At 46.3% G+C, this 20,781-nt stretch overlaps 1 protein-coding gene across 1 annotated transcript in view; it reads right to left on the reverse strand.

Annotated features, from left to right (window-relative positions):
- Positions 1 to 6,289: 6,289 nt before the first annotated feature.
- The window catches only part of METTL24 (methyltransferase like 24), a 54,944-nt gene continuing 40,452 nt past the window's right edge, over positions 6,290 to 20,781 (reverse strand). Inside the window, exon 5 of the mRNA XM_054062398.1 lies at positions 6,290 to 7,901. Within this exon, the coding sequence (XP_053918373.1) occupies positions 7,587 to 7,901 (315 nt within the window). The 3' untranslated portion in view covers positions 6,290 to 7,586. The remainder of the gene's footprint in view (positions 7,902 to 20,781) is intronic.

Raw genomic sequence — 20,781 nt, forward strand, 5'->3', positions numbered from 1 at the left:
TTGTTTGCTTTTTGTTGTAGTTTCTCCAATATGAAAAAGGTGGAATAGTATTACGTAATAATATTTCTTCAGTTGCTGAATTCTGCTGTGTCTTGGAGCAATTTTTCTTCCCTTCATGAAGAAGAAGTAATAAGGTGTTTGTGGGCCTCTCCTCCCTGGCGTGTCAGTTTGAGAGGTCAGTATGGGGTTGGATTAACTCCCAGTCCCTGTGTTATGGCTACTTCTGGCTGGTGTGGATGGAGAGATATGGGTACTGCTGTTTCTGCTGCGTTACAGGTCTGACAGTGGTCAGGCAGACACCCCCCTGCCAGGGCGATGGCAGTCAGGGTGGTGGCTCCACCTTAGATATCTGGAGGTGGATGCAAGGGTGGGATTCACATGGTTTGGTTTTGATTCAGAAGTGGAATTTCAAATACGGAGGGGGAGAATGCCAGCTGAGGCACGGGAGCATTGGAATTACTTGCCCAAGTTTTGTGCTGCCTCCACCACTGAACTTTCAGGAAATTGCTGAAGAGTAAGCACGTATGGTGGTAATCCACCAAAAAGGGCACGGTATTCACGTTTGAGTCATCATTTCTACGCAGCGCAAAGTAGGCTCCTCTTTTCTCCTTGTGTAGGGTTCTGTGCGTTGGGATAAGGGATGTAGCACAAGCTGTCTCTGCAAAGGTCTTATTCTGAATTAGCTGAAACGCTTTACAACAGGCAGGTCAAACTACACTGTGAAAAGGGACTTTTAGTTAAGGGAAAAGATCCACTCATCATCACCAGCGGTTCCCTTCAAGTACCAGGCTTGCCCTACAGCTGCTGCCCCTGAAAGCTGGCAGAGGGAGGCAAGTATAAACATGACTCTGAGTGTAGGTCAGCTCTGAACTTCCACCGGCACTAAACCAGCTCTCTACTGACTGCAATAAAATGTCACATTTTGTTAACAAGCAGGAAGAAATCAAGAGTGATTTCCTACTGAATAACCCTGAGGGTCTTTTCAAGGGCAAGGGAGCAGCTAATGACGCTCATGAAATCAAAGTTTCTGAATGAACCAGATGGTCCCAGCTGTTGAATAATTCACCAGAGAGAAGGAGTGCTATTTCTTCAGGTGTGCTACTGGGTGATAAATCTTCTTGGCATCTGCCAAGAAAGGTCAGATATATGTTCTCTTTACACTTTCTTTGATCTTTCACAGTTGAGAGACATTCATGAAGAACAACCCTTCACCAGTCACCAGTGGGATCAAAGCCTGGGGCCAGAAGAGCATGCAATAAACATCAGGTTTTGGAGTGGGGCAGGAGCTCAGACCTTTCTTTGGTGAAATTTTAGAGCCTCCAGGGAAGCCAGCCTGGCATTCAGAAGGAGACTGGTTCCCCTAGAGAAGAATGTCAGCATCCTAATATGCCCCCTCTGCGCTGCCGTGGGCTCTTTATGGGAAGCCAGTGCTGCAGTATTAACTGTGATAGTTTGGGGGTTTCAAATCTGTCGCTGCTCTTCATCTTTACCAGACCACAGGCAGCAGCTGTAGATTCTGGTTCACAACCATGTGGGCATCTCTGAAAGGAAAATGCCCTCAGCCGCACACAAGGGACTGTGCAAATAAAACTGCCAGTACACAGAGCTCATCTCCGCAAAGCTCCGGTTTAGACCCAGCTGAAACTTATCCTGGTGAAGGTGTCCAACTTGCCACAGTGAGGCTACTTCAGGAATGAGACCTGCTCATTATATCCTCGGGGTTGGCACTGCTTCGGCCACCATGACTGACATGAGGTTCAGGCAGTAAGAAGGGTCCTGGGATGGGGTTTCACCTGGCACCAGGCTGGAGGCACCGGGCTGGCCGCTGTGCAGAGCGGGATCAGACGCCCGCAGGCCGTGCAGAAACCTTCCCAGTGCACATGGGGACTGCAGGCCAGGAGCCTGTGGGGAGACCAGAGCTGGGCAGTACCTTTGGCAGAGACACCGAGCAGGTCCAGGGTGGCAGAAGGTGCCAGGAACACCTGGTAAATGGCATAATACAGATACGCAGCTTAGGAAAGAGGACAAGCCACTGTTTTCCTGTCCACGTATATTGCTGAGCACATTGCTGGAAGGTCAGCGCAGAGACACACGTTTGCCAGCTGCCACTGATAAATTGGGATGATTTGGCCCCTGTGCTCCTGCCCTGAAGGTCCAGGCACCTTCCTGTGCTGCTCCTGGCAATGGGAGTTTGAGTCTGACTTTCTTCCTCAGCAGCTGCTGAGGGCAGGGCCCCGCAGTGGACCTCTGAAGAGCCATCTCTCTCTCTCTCACCAACCAGAGAGGAAAAAAAAAAGCGTAATTGCTTTCTCCACAGCATATGCTGGATGCTGCCCAGAACAGGCACTCAGGAACACTTCAGCAAAGCCAGGACAGGCCCTTTCTCCTGCCTGGGCATGGCCACACAGTTACCAGTCTCCAGGCTGTGGCTGTAATGGGAAAATAGCCTCCCCACATTGACATTAATGCTATGCTCTGTACTTGAAGAAAGTGGCAGCTACCACAGTCCTGTGCAGGTCTGGTCTGGGAAAAGGCACTGAGTGCAAAAGTGGCACACAGTTACTGAAGGGGTGCCTGGAGCGGGATCATCCCAACAAGGTCCTCACCTGCTTCATGGCCTCTCTGACTGCCCCCTCTCCTCCAGAGCTCCTCCCGGGCAGGGCAGTGCTCCTTTGCAATGCTACATGCCCGGGGACAAAGGGCTGCAGAGCTGCCTGGTGGAAAAAGACCTGGTGGTGCTGGCCAGCAACCGGCTAAACATGAGCCAGGAGTGTGCTCAGGTGGCCAACAGCATTCTGGCTTGTGTCAGAAATGGTGTGACCAGCAGGAGCAGGGAGGTTATTCTGCCCCTCTACACGGTGAGGCCACCTGTGTTCAGTCTTGGGTTGCTCAATACAACAAAGACATTGAGCTGCTGGAACATGTCCTGAGGGTGGCAACGAAGCTGGCGAAGGGTCTGGAGAACGAGTCCTGTGAGGAGAGGCTGAGGGAATTTGGGCTGCTTAGCCAGGAGAAGAGGAGGCTGAGGGGACACCTTATCACTCTCTACAACTGCCTGAAAGAAGGTTGTAATGGGGTGGGGGTGGATCTCTTCTCCCAAGTAACAAGTGATAGGATGAGAGGGAATGGCCTCAAGTTGGACCAGAGGAGGTTTAGAATGGACATTAGGAAATATTACTCCAGGAAAACAGTTGTCAAGCATTGGAACAGTCTTCCCAGGAAAGTGGTTGAGTCACCATCCCTGGAGGTATTTAAAAGGCATGTATATGTGGTGTTTGGGGACATGGTTTAGTAATGGACTTGGCAGTGTTAAGTTTATGGTTGGACTCGATCTTAAAGGCCTTTTCCCACCTAAACAATTCTGTGATTCTGTGATGACCCCAGAGTAGCTGGAGTGGTTCAGAGCCAGCTCATAGCAGTAAATGCCGGGGGAAAGAGCGGTTGGCTGGTGGATCTTCAGCTCTGGCAAGAGCCTGTGGATGTCAGCAGTCCTTGCCCTTGTCTCCCAGCAGTGTCCCTCACAGGCTGGCAATGCTGCCTGAGCACGGTGTCCAGCTGGGACACTGCAGCAGGCGGGGGCTGACTGTGCCTGGGTATGGCAGTGGGTGGACACAGACAGATCCCACCTCACTGTGCCAGAGTCAGCCCAGGGCACAAAACAGAGCTGCTGGCTCTGCTGGAGGTTTGGCTCTTGCTCGCTCAGCATTTCTTTGAAGTGAGGCCCAGTTGTTAGGAGATTGGAACTGAATTAATTTATGAGTCTCTCCTTTAGGTAAACAAGATCAATAAAAGACAAGGGGTAAGGGCACAAAAGCAAGACCTCAGAAAAGAAGGTTCTAACTCTGCTTTAAGAGATGGTAAGTATAATAGAAAGGCACAGATAGTGCATAAAAATAAGAGCTGTTCATTTTCTCCCATAATATCACATAACTGCCTCCAGAGTGATAAATGGCTTTTATCTATCCTGTATCTGAGATAAGGTTTCCTTTAAAATTACCATAGTTATTGGAATCTTTTCTTGCTGAAAATGTATTTGCTACAGCCTCAATTGTTCCTGACGCTACCTGCCAATCCTCAGCAACAGATCAACTGAGGGTTTACTAAACTCTTAAGTGAAGAAGAACCAGGATGGACTTCCACTCCTTTTCTGTATTTTACATACATGTCACCATTTTTTCTTGAGGGCTATAAATGATAAATGATGAAGATGTGCATCTCTTTGGAATTTTAACATCTGAAAGATCATATAATTTGTCTTTTAATAGCTATCTATTGGTTTCTTAAACAAATGATAGTAAGCTACTAGGCTAGTTACTTGAAGACTAATCAGGAGGGAAAAAACCTATGCAGTACTAAAGCCCACACTTTTATGCTTTATTAATAAATCAGGACTCACAGATGGGCTTTTGCCACCCCATTATTTGAGATACGGGAGCTGAGCCATTCTGCAGTGCAGTAAGCATGATTGTTCCAGCAAGCTCAATATCATTTTAGGAAATCCTGGCACCCTCTCGCATTTTAATGAACATCCTTATGGCCCTGCACTGTTAAACAACCTCAGTACAGAAAGTACAAAGGTTGCAGCGAACAGGGCTGTCGCAGAGAAGGCATTTCCTACCCATTTTCAGAGGCTGCAGTTTTCTTGGGTTGTGTATTACCTGGCTCAGGGATGGCAATATGTATTTAGCTTGGGCCCCATGGAAAGTGCTTTGCTAAATGTCTTGGACATGGGGAATCCAACACATCTGCAAGAGGTCATCTTGATTTTAAGCACTGCAGAGCTGAGGAGGTGGTGGGCACCCATGGTGCTCTGCTCTGGCTGACTGCAATGCCCCTTACCCTTTGGTCCAAGTGGGACGTACAAGAGAAGAAAGAGAAGCTACATTTATACCAGAAAATAAAACGGTGCCAGGAGGTATTCCCCAGTCTTAAGGCAAACTAGGAAAGATGGCCTGGCCATGCCTATTTACAAAACTCTTTCAGCTTCCCAAACAAGGCGGCTGCATGCAAGCTTTCCTAGCCTTGGGCTAATTCCCCAGCTGTGCCTAGGAATTGTCTGGGAGAGTTCTAGGTGGCCTAAGCCAAAATCGCGCAAGGGATCTCGCCCATTGACCAGGTAGGCACCCCCATGCATGCTGCCTGCCACTGCTTCATTTACTAGTACAGGCGCAGCTGGGATCCTCACCTGGTCAGTTGTCCTGGTCTGGCTGCACCATCCTCTTTCTCCCCTAAATGAGGTGTTTGATATTCAGAAGCCCATGTTAAGTCCTCTTAGAATTAAACTCCACTGCAGAAAATCCAACAGTAACTAAAGAAGTAGACGGATTTGTTTTTAAAAGGAAAACAACATGGGCAGGCAATAAATCAGATGCTCCATACAACACAAGGCACTACCAGCATGACTGAAAGGCAGGAGATTGAAAACCAGCATGTGTTTGTTAAAAAAGAAAGAGTTTGACATTTAGCCACAAGTTAAAATTTCAAATGTGATTTGGAAGACTGATACAAACCTGAACGTGCAAGGGCACAGAGCTGGCTTTCTCTGAAGAGATTAACATCCCTCCATTTCCACCAGGTCCTCACCACCTCAGTCCTTCACCACTGAAGCAAGGAGAGGGTTTTTTTTCTGCCTCTTCCACAGCACCCAAGATCTGGGACCTCTGTGGCCAACACAGATGCTCACAGTAGAACTGACCACAGCAGTTTCAAGCCCCACAACGGGCTCTGCAGGTCCTGTTGGGGAGGCAGGCGCTGAGCAGGGGCAGTGGCAGGGAGGCTGTCACTCCAGCAGGGCCACCTGCCTGCTGGCCTCCTCCGGGAGAAGGGGAGCTGAGCTGAAGGGTGGAAGCACTCTCTGCTGGGGAGCGCAGTCCTCGCCCACCCTGGGGCAGCGAGAGCCCTCAGACAAGAGGGAGAGAAGGAAAGCAGATGCCTGGCTCGAGGCAAAGCCTGGGGAAGGTGAGGGGAATGGCTCGGTCCACTGCTGCAGCAAAGGAGTGCCTCTGGGAGAAAGCTGACTCACCTGTCTGGAAGCAAGAACTCCCACTCTCTTTTTCCCCCCCCTCTGGCTGTTTGCCAAGATCCTGCAGGCATGATGGGTCCCACCACCTCTAGGAAGGAGGAGATGAGGGAGCTGAGGCAGCAGAGAGGGTGAAAAAGGAAAGGAAAGGATGAAAGAAGAGGAGGAAATGCCAAGATTACAACAGAACGAACAACATGAAGACAGAGAGAGACACTTGTTAAGAACACAGTGCTGGGCTGAGGCACACCAAGGGGAGGAACATGGAGTCCTGCAGAAGTAATAAAAGGCCGTTACGAAGGTCGTTTATCAAAGGCATGGAAGTGGAGTCATCTTGTATTTTAATGCAAAGTTTAATACCAAAATTATCCTAAAGAGAAGAAAAAACTCAACTTGCTACATATTTTTTAGCTCCCCTGATTCCTTAGCTCCCCAGGGAACAGCCAAGGCTGGCACGAGGGATTGTTACACTGCAGGCAACCCACCTGCCAGCACGCAGAGCCCCAGCACAGCTGAAGACCATGACAGCTGCCTGTGCCACCGCCTGTGCCTGCATCAGTGCAGAGCCAGGGTCTGGCCTGCTTGGGTTAGGGAGAGGCGGCCAGGCCAGGGAGGTGCTGAGGAGGCAGCGGGTGTCCAGGAGAAGGCACACAGCAAAGCATTCAGCTAAACCCCAAAGTGAATGAATGAAAAAGTCCAGGTTCCACTTTCAGCTCCTTTAAAGTATCTCGCTAGATGAAAAACCACTTGCTACAGCCATTGCAAGAGTAATTTAAAACAAACCCTTTTTTGAGCAGATGAACTAGGGAAGCCTTGCCTTCTGCAGCTGAAGCCTCTCAGAGAGGAGAGAGAGCATTAGCAGCAGCTTTTCTTGAAGCTGATACTCTCTGTCCCACCACCTCCTGCGTGAGAAGCGCTGAACTTGCTTCCCACAGCCAGAGTGCCTTGAAGATCTGAAGTCAGAGTACTCCAAAGATGCTCAAAAAAATAGGTCAGGATTTAGTTTGGTGGTGATTTCTGCCTCTGCCAAATTCAGCTGAAATTTGCCAGTGGGTTGAAGAACACACTGTGCTTGCCTAGTATTTGTTCCACGGGCCGAAGTAAAGAAGGTGAAAATCAAAGACAATTTCTTTACAGAGAAGTAACACTTGCCCCTTCCTGAGAAAGGCATCTCCTCATGAGTACTCTCCTGCCTGAAGACCAGTGCAGCTCAGCGAGCAGAGCTTCCCAAGGCAGCCCCAGAGGGATGCCCCTGCACCAGCACGCTCAGGCACTGGGCAGCCTCAGAAAGCTGTGCAGTTAGCCACCCCAGACAAACCTTAACAAAACCCTCTGTCCTCTGAGGCAGTGTACCCACTGGCAAATATATTGCTACGCAAATGTGCACCATATATCTTCTCCTAGTGCCTGTTCTTCTGACAACATATAAAAATATAATAAAAGGCAGTCCATTTTGTTAGCAGTCACTGTGAGCACATTTAGCAACGTTAGCCGGTGACGCCAAGTCCTCTTCAATAACGCTGTGGGGCCAGATGGCTCACAGTCACACATCATAAATTCCTTTCTGCTATTTCCATCTTGTATTTACCCAGCTCAGTGTGTAACAGCTACTGGCATTGAAGGCTTCCTTTTTCAGAAACATCTGTGGTTTTGATAAGTCTTTGTAGGTATGGAAAAGCCTGAAGTCCTTCAGCTCCAGTTCTCGGAGCAGACTGTACCAATACCGCACAACGGTGCTGTCATTGCCGCTGACCTCAAACCCAGGCCAGTGGATGTGCACCTCGAAGACCAGCTGTCCTATCTGCTCAACAACATCTTCCAGGATTAGGTTTTCCAAAATTTTCCACTCGGCGCTCTCCACATCGGCCTTGAGGACATCGATCTGCAACAAAGACGTGAAAATGTGAGGCTTGGCAATTACTGTCAGTAACATCTGAGGCAAGGTCTGTCCATTTTATGATGTACCTAATTGCTTATATGTACAGTTTCTTCAGTGTTTAAAAATATATATATATATATAAAAAAATCTCAGAACATCCTAGGGCTAACATGGACAGTAGGTGAAGTTTCACGCTTGCCTGTTCACAGCCCTCCCTCCTGCCCCTGATTCCTGGGCTGAAAAGCTTTTTACCCCAAGGTAACCAATTCAGCTGATCCTATAATCAAAGAATGTTATTGTTCCTTCACAGATCTTGTGGTGGCATCGAAGCTATGGAAAAAAAGAAACCCACTTCACTAAACAAAGACATTAAAGCATTACCGTTCCTTATTTCTCCATCACAAAATCCTGCAAAAGAACAAAACATGTTAACAGTGATTACTTGTACCACAGTAGAGCAGGGGCGCTTGCATGCCAGATGCTACGTGCACCTCACAAGCACAAGGGAAGGACAAAGTGAAATTAATACTATGAGCAGCCCAGGTACCAGCTACCTACAGCCAAGCTGCTGTCTGAAGCCTTTGCAGGCATCATTACAGATGCTGAGTGAGCAGGAGCAAATCAAAAGAGAATTATACAAAGGCTCTGCAGGGTTTTAAGGGCAGCTCCTCCAAAGAAAAAGCGATAGCGGGAAGGAAGCTGTGAAGCTGTTTGAAGGGAAAAATGCCTTGTTTTAGTTTTAGACAATTATTTAATTTCATAGTAAGATGAAATCTAGCGTCTCACAGGCCAACAAAACTGCAGATTGAATTTGCCTGGAGATTAGCTGGGGGAGGGGAGTTGCACACTTTAGCCCAACAGGGGAAACTCCCTGTTGTGAGAGTAGGGTTGGCCAGTGCCAATTCCACCTGAGCTGCCGCTTCTGCCCATCTGCTCATACTCAAGATGTGTTTGAAGTCAAAACCAAAGACTTTGAGTGAAGAACAGTGAAAAAAAACCCTTGGTAGCCTACCCTAACCCTTGCGGTGGTGTGAGAAAAGACACAAGTACAGGAGAGAAATCTGGGCAGATGCTGTAAAAACACTGCCAAAGCAACTACTTTCCTAAGCCTTGCCATCCCAGGATGCCTTGCTGGAGCTATGCCCCATCCCAGAAAGCTGGGGCCCTAGCTTGCAGACGCCTCTGCCCAGGGGTGCCAGGCAGCAGTAGTGCTGAGTGCACCTCTCCTGTACAACCAGAGCTCTGCTTCGCAGGGGCCATAGCCAGAAACCATGGGGCCATGGCAAGGGGTAGCTGCATCTGCCTTCCCTTGTTCTCTAAGCTGGTGGGCTGGAGGCATTAGAGTCTGATGTGCTGATGTGTAGAGCACTCACAACCTTGTCAGTCCTTTGCAGGGTCTGTGCTCTGGTGCTAAGGATGGGCATAGGATAGCGAGAAACTGTAGGCATTAAACACTGGCCGTTTCTGGTCTCCATCTGTAAAACAAGAGTATTAACCACTGAACTCCCTCTGCAGGGGGCAAGGGTTGTGTCTGTGAAGGGCTGGGAGACTTTTGTGGGACGAGCTGTACAACAGCTGAAAACAAAACTGCGTTTTCAGAGCAGGACTTGGAGAGTGAGATTTGAATGAGGTCCACGGTCACAGGCTGAATAATGACAAGCCAAGCCACTGCTAATCTGCTCATTAAGGCGGCATTGTACCTCCTCCGCACTAAAGGAGGCAGGGGGGCAGTGGAAAATGACCAAGGGTTTACAGAATTAAAGCTCATATTGTGGCACGTCCACATGGGGAGCAGAGAGGAAGGTTGCACAGACAACCTTAGTTCTGGTATTTCTTAACTTGACTCTACAACAAAGAGCCTGTCAGTCTGTCCATCTGTGGGTCAGTGAAACAGCTTAACATAGCACTCCTTTGGGTTCAAGGGGAGGGTGAATGTAAATGATGCTCCTCATGACATTTAGCTGAGAACTACTTCATGGTTGAGCTGACTTGTTTTCCTTTATACATAGAAATAGGTTACTTATTTTTCAGATACCAACCCGCAGCTCCACCTGTAAAGCAATTTTGTAGGTAGTTGATTCCACATGGGTGCAATTGCCATAGGATCATGTTGCTGCACTTCAAAAACCAGATTTTTATCTTTGTGAGACTTCTGTAACTTTGATAGGAGACAAATTAGTCAAAACCTTGGGGGGGGGAGAGGAAAGAAATGTTTCTAAGCTTTTGCTTTTGTTTTCCCATGATCTTGCTTTATGGCAACAGCAGGACATCTTTTTTTCCCATGGTAATGTTTCCAGTCATCATCCAGGTTTGTTTGCTTTTCTGTTGTGACACTAACTGCTGCTCTGGCTGCTCAGCAGGCACACTGTATGCTCCGAGCTGTAATTGCAAAATTGATCTGAAAAGTGGCTGCTAACCAGTGTTTCAGTAGGATAAAACAAGTCACCACGATGACTACTTAAACACATACTCAAATGACCAGGAAAGAAACACAAGATTAGTGGGGATGTGCTGCATACACAAACCAGAAGTTCTCTGCTGCCTTTAGTGCCCGGCACTGCTTAGAAACCCAGAGGGAGGAAGGTATCTGTCTCCACCCACCAAATTTCGTGACTGACTTCCAGGCAATGCATCCATCTCAACCCAGAGTCTCCATTTTATGCCATGGATAGGGTAAAATAAATGGCAGAACAGCTTTGTGTCAGAGTATCTGAGCAAATAACAAGCCTTCTGCTAACACCAAACGCAAGTTTTGTGATGATTAGGACCACTCAGGAGATATTTACCATTAGTGATAAGCAGTGCACTACTGATAAGAAATGGACTACCAGCTTCCAGATGCCCTGATTCAAAGTGCCAGTGGAAGGATTAGTGGACAAATCTATAAATTCAGAGCTCTAATGCACCTGGGAGCACAGCTGGAGTCTGTTGCTGGGATCCTGGAGGGCAAAAATCTACAGTGCCTGAAGGTTAAGGATAGCAGTCGATTGCCTGCCAGTTTCAAGGACTCACAGACTAACGCTGGTTCATCTTATCTTCCATAAATCCTCTTATGTTTCACAAACTAAATAGGTTATCGTAAGAAAGAAAAAAATGTGGATTTTTAAATGTTTTCTCAGTTTAGCTCCCTTGAAAGCACACTGCAGCATTGAACCAGTTACACCTGGAGGAGAAAAAACACCTTTCCTCATGCACAACGAAGCATATAAAAAGCTGAAAAAGAATGTGTTTTAGTTAGTGAAGGTTAACACGTACTGTATGAAAGCTCATTTCTTCTTTTTAGGGTAATGGCTTGTTACAACTGTGCATCATTTCCTGAAGCAGAGATCAGAGCTCTGTTTCCCTTGATCGTTTTTGAACTACCAGGGTTAACGGGGATTTCGGGCTCTGCGCTGCCCCTGGGCACCATTTAAAGCTCCCCGTGGAGAAGAGTCAATTGAGAGTGAGTAGCTGGAGGAACCAATTTAGCTGTATTACTTCCATCATGAACTCAGCATGTGAAGCAGCAGCCAGGAAAGGTAAAAACAGCAAACGCACTACAGGTCAGGTAAGGAGGATCTCTCCCTTTCTGTGGGAGCAGCTCTGCAATGTAAGCTGGGAGCAGGATAAGTAGAGCTGGTTATGGCTTGCAAGGATAGGAGCGGAGCTCAGAACCACTCTGTCTTCCTGAACCACAGTGCTGCACTCAGGATTTGAGGCTGTGAGAAATAACCCTCTGCTCTGGCTACCTGAAACTGGGTTACCGTTTCGACATCACGTGTACAGCAAGATGAACTCTGCTTGCTCATGCATCAGTTTTCGCCCTCCTCATCTAAGTACAGTTCTACATTTCCAGTGAACAAAACTCTAGAAAAAGCTGTTTAATTGATATTTTGATAGCATGCGACTTTGCAGGTTACAAACCAGTCCTTGAGTGGGGATTTTTAAAATGTAGCTTCCATATTTTCCCACCTGCAACCTGTCAGCATACTTCCCTCGCTTTCTTTCCTTCCAAAATGCATCTAGCCCCTCCTCACCAGCAGGCGACAGCTTGGATGTTCAGTCCCTTTCATTCCTTTATATTCCAGGCTGAGGCTGTAATTGATGGCAGACAGGATGCCACGTAGCCTAATGGCAAATTATACTCCCAGCAGCTTGTGACTGCCCCTCCCCTCGTGCTCCCTGCAATCACTGGGAGCAGGAACCATCCCAGCTCTCTCTGAGAAATCTGGTGGGGAGATACGGAGTGCTGTGGGCATGGTCTGAACAACACAGATACTGAAATCAGGAGAAAAGTCAATCAGTACTGGTTTACAGTGGTGTACTGCTCCAAACAGCAGCACTTCTCCTTCAAATTACCACTCTTCCTTCCTACTCACATTCACACCCTGCTCTGTGATGGTCTATATGGCCAACTTCAAAATGATTCTGGGATAAATGTCACTCTAGATGATGCACTCCCAATGTGACAGACAGGACATATTCAAGTAAAGCCACAAAGTCAGTTTGTGCAGTTGGGTGCTTACATGGTCTTTGGCTGTTTTTTTTACAGTAAAGGGCAACTGTCCAGTTGAAGTCACACAATATACACGCACACCACTGAAACAGAAAAACAGCAGTGAGGGCAGACAAACTTTGTTCCTCTGCTCTCACTGCTGATCCTCTGCAGCCTTGCGAGTGACAGAGAAGTCTTTTTTTCCCCCCAGTTTTGGTCATGTGCTTCCCTGGAAGTGTTACACAGCAGGGGCAGGATACTGAGAGTAATTTTATATTTACAACTTAAGCAGGAGAAAATGTTTCAAAATCATATTAAGAAAGCTTATTGAACTTAGATCTCTAACGGCCAGCTCTCAGGATAGCAACAGCTTGTCAGAAGCCGTAATGGCCCCAGAAAAACATACCCGTCAAGAAAGCCTCCTCAGTGTATGCAGGAGGCATAAATCCCAGCTGAATGCTCAGGAGCATGGCAAGCACTTTGTCCATGTTGTCCCACCAAGGGCTGCTTCCATCAAGGACCCATGTGGGCACCCCAAGTGGCTCCCTCCCACAGCCAGAGAGCCCAGGCATGGGGGCCACCTGGCACATTTATTCTCCACTTCTCCTCTTGGTCTATGACGCCGAGATGTTTCCCACATACTCTCTCCATCTGGAAGCAATTTGTCTCTGCAGACTCATTACAGAAAAAGAGACTCCTGATTCCTCCAGTCCTGCCCAGTTATGCCATGTCACTTACTGCTGTGGACAGGCAAAGAAGAAAAAGGCCTTTTAGCTGGTTGGAGTTTTTTTTCAATGCTACTTTGCTAAAGGATGAGATAATCTCTCAACAAATAACTGCCAGCTGGCTTAGAAGATCAGCATGGCCTGAAATCCTTTCTCTTTGGCTGCATTTGGTCAGAAGGCTAAGGGTTTCACCTTTGGCCTTCCTGTCATCACAAACATCTTTCTTTGCCATGGGATTATTTCTTGGCATCTTCCCATCTTAAGTCACTCTGGGCACTGGATCAGCCAGAGATGGCAGCTCACCTGTTAATCATCTTCTGATCATAAAATAACACACATCCCCAAGCCTGAATTGATTTTCAGACAGGTTTGATGGTTTTAGCTAGCATTACGTTGTGATGACCCTAAAGCTAGAGGTATTGTGCGTAGCATCTTATCTAGCTTGCTACCCAGCAAAACCAAAGTTCCCGCACAGTGACCCAGACAACAGGATCTACATGCCCTAAGCATGCGGCAGGCTGGCACTACACACACACAATGTTAAGGAAGAGGACCTTCCCCTCACAAAAATCCTAAGCGCTAAAGAACTTGGTTCTCCATTATTTTAAACCAAGAGCATCCTCCAGAGCAGGCAATGGGAACCTCACTGCTAGCTGAACACTCAAAGTGATGCTTTCTTAGAAGAAACAGGGTGAAGAGCCACCAATGAGGACATGGGTCCCCAAACAATGACCTTCTCACCTGTACAGAGCAGCAACAGCTCACAAGTACTCATCCCTGCTCAGAAACAGTGTGCCCCAGCTCCTGTCTGCACCACATTCTATTTTTCAGTCTGCACGGCTCTTCTGTTATACAGAAAAAGATGAAAACAACATCCTCTCTCCAGGTCCCTCAATTTGATGGTGAGATTGCCCAAGTGGGAGAAACCACACAAGAGAGCTACAGAAACCCTGATCTTAAATTATTTATCAGTCTGATGATCAGCAGGAACTCTGCCCACCGAAGTCCATGCTGCAAACAAACGTTTGAAATATTACATTTATTCCACCAGCAGCCAACAGCTCAGGCTGGAAGCACAACCGCTCTGCGTGCAGCCCTGGCCGAGCGCACGAGTTGTTTTGCAAAGGGTGCATTCAGCCATCTAATCTCACAGGAGATGTCCTGCTGCCCACTCCCCCCCAAAAAAGGGGGGAAATCCTTTCATTTCTGTTCTTTTGATCTTCTCTGCCAGACGCTGCTGGATGCCTGTGGGAACGGATGTTTACTCAAAAGAAGAAATGCTGTATGCTGGACCCTCAAGACTTTTTATTAAAGGGGAACAAACATTTGCAGTCTGTTTGTGCTGCCCCAGCACCAAGCACAGGCAAGAGACCCAGCTCTGTGCTTACATAAGTCCACATTATCTCGGTCTTACTAAAGGTGAAAGCCAGCAGCAGTTCGACAAACGCATTACGAGGGGGCAGTCGGTGTGGGAGGTTTGCATTAGAAGTCAAATAGTTAAGCTGCAATTTCTCCTGAAGTCCCGAGGAGCAAGACCTGCAAGTGCGTGCGTGTGTGCAAGGAACAGAGGGTGTAGGCTACTGTAAAATGGTTGTGCACAGGAAATGGCATTTTGGCTGCAGACCCACTGCTGTCATTTATTAATACGGTGCCCACGGGGGCCTTCAAAATGTAAGTAATTGAAAAGATGGCTCAGAGTTCCATCTTTCAAATAATGTTCACCATACATTAAAGAACATCTCTAGCAGAATGATATCATATGGTCCCAGAGTAACTCAAATTAAATCTGGTGCAGGACCAAGTTTCCATCTGCAAAAGCCAGTGCAATGAAGTCCTTTAGGACTACATCTTTTCATGGGGATCTATATGTTTCACTCAATTTCTGGTCCAAAGTGCCAACCTGCCTCCCTTCTGCTTCACTGTTTGTCTGTCCACCCCGCTGTCTGATTGCAACAGTGGCAGGAAGAAAGCAGTGTGTTCCTGAAAATGTGAAGAACCACAGAATCATCGAAGAGTTTGGGTTGGAAGGGACCTCTAACGTTCACCCAGTCCAATCCACAAATAATAAGGAACAGCCTAAACTGCTTACATGACTATTAGATTCTATCTGAGATGGACCGGGGAAAGGGAGGGGGAGAAGGAGCACTGCTGTGGCTTTGACCTCTGGATTTCAAATTTTTGAGAATGGTGGTGTACCGTAAAGTCTGTCAGATCTAAAATGAGACCAGAAAGGATCCAGACACTAAGGTGAAAGTATTCAAAGAATAGATGGCCAATTCCAATGACAAGAATTTGTAAACAGTGACAGGAGGAAAGATGAGCTACTAGGGATAAATGTTGGAGGAAAAAAAATCATTTCTTTAGAGAGCTCCTAAGTGCTCTGGATAGAGCATTTACTTAAAGAATCTGTTAATGTCAATTACTTTCCAGAAATTGTGAGAAAGATGGGTAGCAGAGAAAGACCAGGATGCTTACGGAAAGGGGGCTGCTCTCAGTTCTCCTAAAACCAGCATCATGTCATGGACCACCACCTGGGCAGATATTCAGCACCTTGGCTGAATTAAAACCACACGGGTTCACATCACTATCCCTAAGCTGGTGTTAATGGCACAGAGCAGGATCTGGGGAGCACCAATACAGGTTTGAGCACAGCAGGTGCCCTGCCCCTCGGATCACCCTGTGAAGCAAGACAAGCTCCCCAGGCTCCTGCCGAACTCCAATTTCAGTGGGAGGATGGAACCAGGAGTGACTGGCTTCTTACAGCAGCAGCATACCAATGATGACTTCACGGTGCCTACAGCGAGTGCTGTGCTCTTCTGAATGCAACTGTTTGACACTGAAATAGTGGTTATGCTGCTGCTGCTGTCAAAAAGAAGGTGGAACAGCATATTAGTGCACTGAACTGAGCTGGGAATTGAACACAGCTTGTGTAACCCTCTAGTAAAGCTGGCGGAAAGCAGATTTTTAACACCTGATTTTTATGAGGGGTCCTTCTTAATAACAACAACAAAGGCAACCAAAATGGAAAATAAACCCCCAAAAAATCCTCCTTCCTTTCTAGTTTTTGGCAGATAATAATATGGTTTGTTTTTTTAAAAGAAGACCTGCATACATCCTGTTTCAACATTGAAATACCTTCATTACAATTCAGGCAATACAGTAGCTGTTTTCCTAGGGGAAGAAAAGGCTGTGGATCGCACCACATTCAGCCCACGTTATTGTTAAAAAGATCTTCACTCCTTGCCTGATAATTGCACACTGAACAGAACCTTCAGGTCACTCCCTAGAAACACCCCTAATCTTAACAATATCTTGAGAACTGCTCCTGGCAGAAAGAATTTAAATGAGGTGAAGGAAGATGTACAGAACCAAGAGAAAACACTATAAAGGACTGTGTACAAGGCATTCCATGCATACAGCACAGGGAGTGGGAGAGGTGGTGAGCAGTAAATCACTGTCCAAAGACCTTTGTTTCTAGAGACATGAGGTTGTCAAGCCCATTTGTCCTTGCAGCCAAACTCTTAAATCTAATCACAATTAAAATACTGCACGCAGCAGCAGCACCCTAAGCCGACTAAGCAAACGCACAGCAATTACCACCTTGATTTCACTATCATTAAAATTAAAAAATAAATACATATGGACAAGAAACTCTGTGTGTCAAGAGCTTGTAGATTACTGAGGGGCAACCATTACAAGGCTACAGAAGGTAGCATTTCCAACTGCAGCTGAAAACATCCGCACCAGTTCAATTGCCCCTCTTCAGCAACTGGAGTAAAAATCACCAACTCACTGACGCACCCCCAAACAAGAGGTTCACACACAGCAACAGTTAGTGGTCAAACTGCAGCCCTGCTGTAAATCCAAGGAAACTGGTTGTTAGACAGAGAATGATCATGGCCCAGCATGTACGAACATATCCTCAAAGGGACTAAATGCCGGTGTTACGGGCAACAAGTCTCACAAGAACTCATAAATCAAATCACAGAGCTAGAGGCAGATTCTTATTGTAGAATAACATGCTCTCCAGCACTCTAAGCTTTTGCTTTAATGGAATGACTTAGAAAGAAAATTTACTTTACATTTCCTGGCTAGCCTGCCCAATGTTATCATCCTGGTGCTCTCCCTTTCAGCACAACCACCACAGAAATCAGGCATGTGAGACAGATTTGCAGAATTTCAAAGTACAATTCTCAGCACTTGTCACACAGATGCTGACCACAGATCTGAGTTTGGAGTCACTACCACAGCTCCCTACATTCTGCAGTTTTTTTCTCTGTGTATGCCTTGAGGTTACGATACACCTGCATAGCAGACCTAACTCTTCCTGCATTCATACCTATCCTTCTGGTCCCACACAGAAATAGGAGGCTGGAGTAAAAAACAAATTAAGGAATTAACACAGAGAATTTTTAAGGGTGCATGTCCTCCCCACTCCTCAGGTCCCCCTTCCTATTCACACCACATCTGCTTGTGCTGCATGCTGCACAGGCTGACCAGCACCAGCCACCAACACCACTTTCAGTTGCGCTGGAACTGCAGCATGCCATCACCCAGTCTCCGCTTCTTATCCCTTCTGCTTTTTGTGGATCACTTACACAAGCACCCATTATCAGGCTTAGGTCACATCTGCTAGTATTTTCCCACTACGTGTTAAAAACACAACAAAACAAAAGCCTAAATACAGACATATGGTACAACACTACAACAGACCTATGCTACCCACAGTGGCAAGAAACGTCGACTTACAGGAATAATGAAACCCAACAGTAGAAATGAAACTAAAAATCGCTCTTCTAATTGATTAAAAATTATTCCAAATATCCAATTTGAGTGCTGCTGAATTAATCCTCTTCCAGGAAAACAAGACAGAAAAGTGGGAATTACATATCAGTTCTCTGGGTGACACCACAGGCACAATCTGATGTGTCCACATAAAAGTGAACGAGATAGCAAGCTACAGCAGTGCAGGCCTTTCCAGGGGAATAAGGTGGTCATAGCCTGAGTCCTCAGCAGGACTTCTGAATAATACTGATTGCTGAAGCTCCAACTGCGGGAGGGGCAGTGAAACACTAAGAAGATGTTATGGGAAAGAGAGGATCTTTCATGTCGAAGGAGACAGAGAGGCTGGTATAACCACCCTGCTAAAGCAAAGGCTACTCTTCACAAATATATCTGGACGGTAAATAACAGCTGCAGAAAAAGGGCCACTTAAGCTGAAAGACCATTGATTACACAAGAAAACTTGGATGTGAAAATAATGAGGCTAAAAATCAGATGAAGGCTGGGTTTTTTCCTTTTAGAATTGAGATTCTAGGAAAGCCCAAAATAAGCATAATAAAACAAAGAAAAAAATTAAGCCCCTTCAAGACAGAACTCCAAACATTTACTTAAGGATTTGTACGATGAAGCAATTCAAGAGATCTGGTCCCATTTGGTCTTTCTGATACTAAGCCAAATGGAGCAGATTGCACTTCTGAACTCATGCCTCCCCCTCCAGCAAGGGGAAGGGGACTGCTCTGTGGCTGCAGCAGCAACGGTGAAAAGGACTCATGGCCCTGTGAAAGCTGCTGGGCTTCTGAGCTCCTGGTTTCTCGTCCCAAGCTCAGGCTTCCACGTCAGGACATAGTCTGCAGGCACCAATCAGCTGGTGCTGAGGACCTTCCATGAGTTAAGATGGCAGCTGAGCTGAGTTTATGAACACTAGTGGCATCCACACATGGAAATTGGGCACAGCAGCCCGTCAGTGAACATAACTACACTAATTAACTCCAAGCCCCCCTGTGCAATTCCAAAGTCTAACCTTTTAAGGGTTAATCAAAGATAATTATTTTGTCTAGGCAAGGTCAAGAATTCAAAAGACTATTCTGGCTCCTGCAGTCCTGAGGTGTGCAGAGTAAGGAGCAATTGCACAGATTACTTGCTCCAAAACTTGAACATGGACTTCTCCTAACCTAGAGAGTTAATTTTTTGTTTCATTAATCAAATCTTCCAGCACAACAAAGTTGTTATGCAGTTTTCCCAGGGTTTTTATTTTATATTTATCTGTGTACTGCTAACAGAGCTGATTTTAAACCAAAATGCTAAGTCTATTTTCTCTAATCTTTGCTCTTTCACACCAGTCTTCACACAACTAAAGGTGCAGCACAAAATAGACTCCATTGTATCTGCTTTAGGAGAGGAGCAAGTGATAAATTGCTTGCCTGGGAGAAGATGAGGTTATTAATCAAATGGCTTCAGGGTCTAGTGTTTCAAAATTGTGTCTAGTATTAAATAGCATGTGAAAAGGAGGAGGCTTTTCCTTCCGAAACCTTAAACCTAAACCTGTTCAATAAAATGAAGCAGACACTTGTTAACCAGGTTGGCACAGAAAAAAATCTTCATGAAGAGCCAGTGTAAACAAAAGCCTTCAAATGAAAATCAGGACTTAAGGATTGCTTTGCATTTCTTTTCATAATAAACAATGACACAGTTTGGTCTCTTCCACAATTTGTTCAAGGTGACCTGAGCGGCAGGTGCTGAATGCAACTCTGCTGTCCCCTGAACGTTACCACCTATGACCACTCCCTGATTAAATGAAGGCTCTACTTGGCATTCCTAGATTCTCCTTTCCAGCTTAATTTGTTTTCCAAGAAACCATCTCATCCACTGCTGATCTATACTGCCAAGGAATGCAAATTCATAGTGCTTACTAATGGTGTCACACAGGACTTATCCTACAGAACTCCAGAAGGAGGAAAACTGCTCCTGAAGTAAGAGTTTGCACATGTGGACACGTGTGACTCTCACGCATGCCATTCAGGACAGAATGAACTCTTGCTTCTGCTGCTCAGGGCCTTAATGTCAAAGGTTTTAAATTTTGCTTTATAGCATAACCTTTGGAACACAGAATACGTATTGTAGCTTAGTCTGAGTTTCTGGTTAAGGGTTAGGAATTTTTGTAGAGTGATAACGTTGGAGTGTGCGGAGGGAGCTCACATTTCAATACACTCTTCCCCTTAAGTTTTATTGCATACTAAAATCGTGTCCACATGGAACACAGCAATCTTCTGAGTAGGACACTGGTACCATATACAATGTAAAACTATGTTGTGACTAGGTGAATGGTTTATTTAAACTTCTAATTAAAATTCAAAGCAATGATCCCCTTGCAAGACCATAGAACTGGCTGTGACTAGTCTAGAAGAGCACTGGGATATATATTTGACACCATCTCCCACAGTAGTCCAGTATCCAAGTCAGAATGTTACAGCCTGGATGAACAGACAACCAAATAATTAAGCACAGGTGGATGGTTGGACTCAGAGCACAGTGGTTAATGGGTTGTACTCTACCTAGAGGTGAGTTACAAGTAGAGTTCCACAAGGTCTATGCTAGCTTACTTCCTGTTTAACATCTTTATCAGTTACTTAGAGAAAGTGTTAGACGACACTCTTGCCATGTTTGTGGATGAAACCAAATCGGTGGAACCAGTCAACACACACACTCAAGTGCAGAGCTGCCATCCACAGGGACCCAGACAAGCTGGAGGGATGGATGAATAGGAACCTGATGAAATTAAACAAGGATGAACACCAAGTCCTGCACCCAGGGAGGAAGGACCCCCTACAATGATACCAACTGCGGACAGACTGCCTGGCTGGGAGCAGCTCTGCAGAAATCTCATAGGGGTTATGGTGCAAAG

Source organism: Cuculus canorus, chromosome 3, assembly GCF_017976375.1.
Source record: "Cuculus canorus isolate bCucCan1 chromosome 3, bCucCan1.pri, whole genome shotgun sequence".
NCBI lineage: Eukaryota > Metazoa > Chordata > Aves > Cuculiformes > Cuculidae > Cuculus > Cuculus canorus.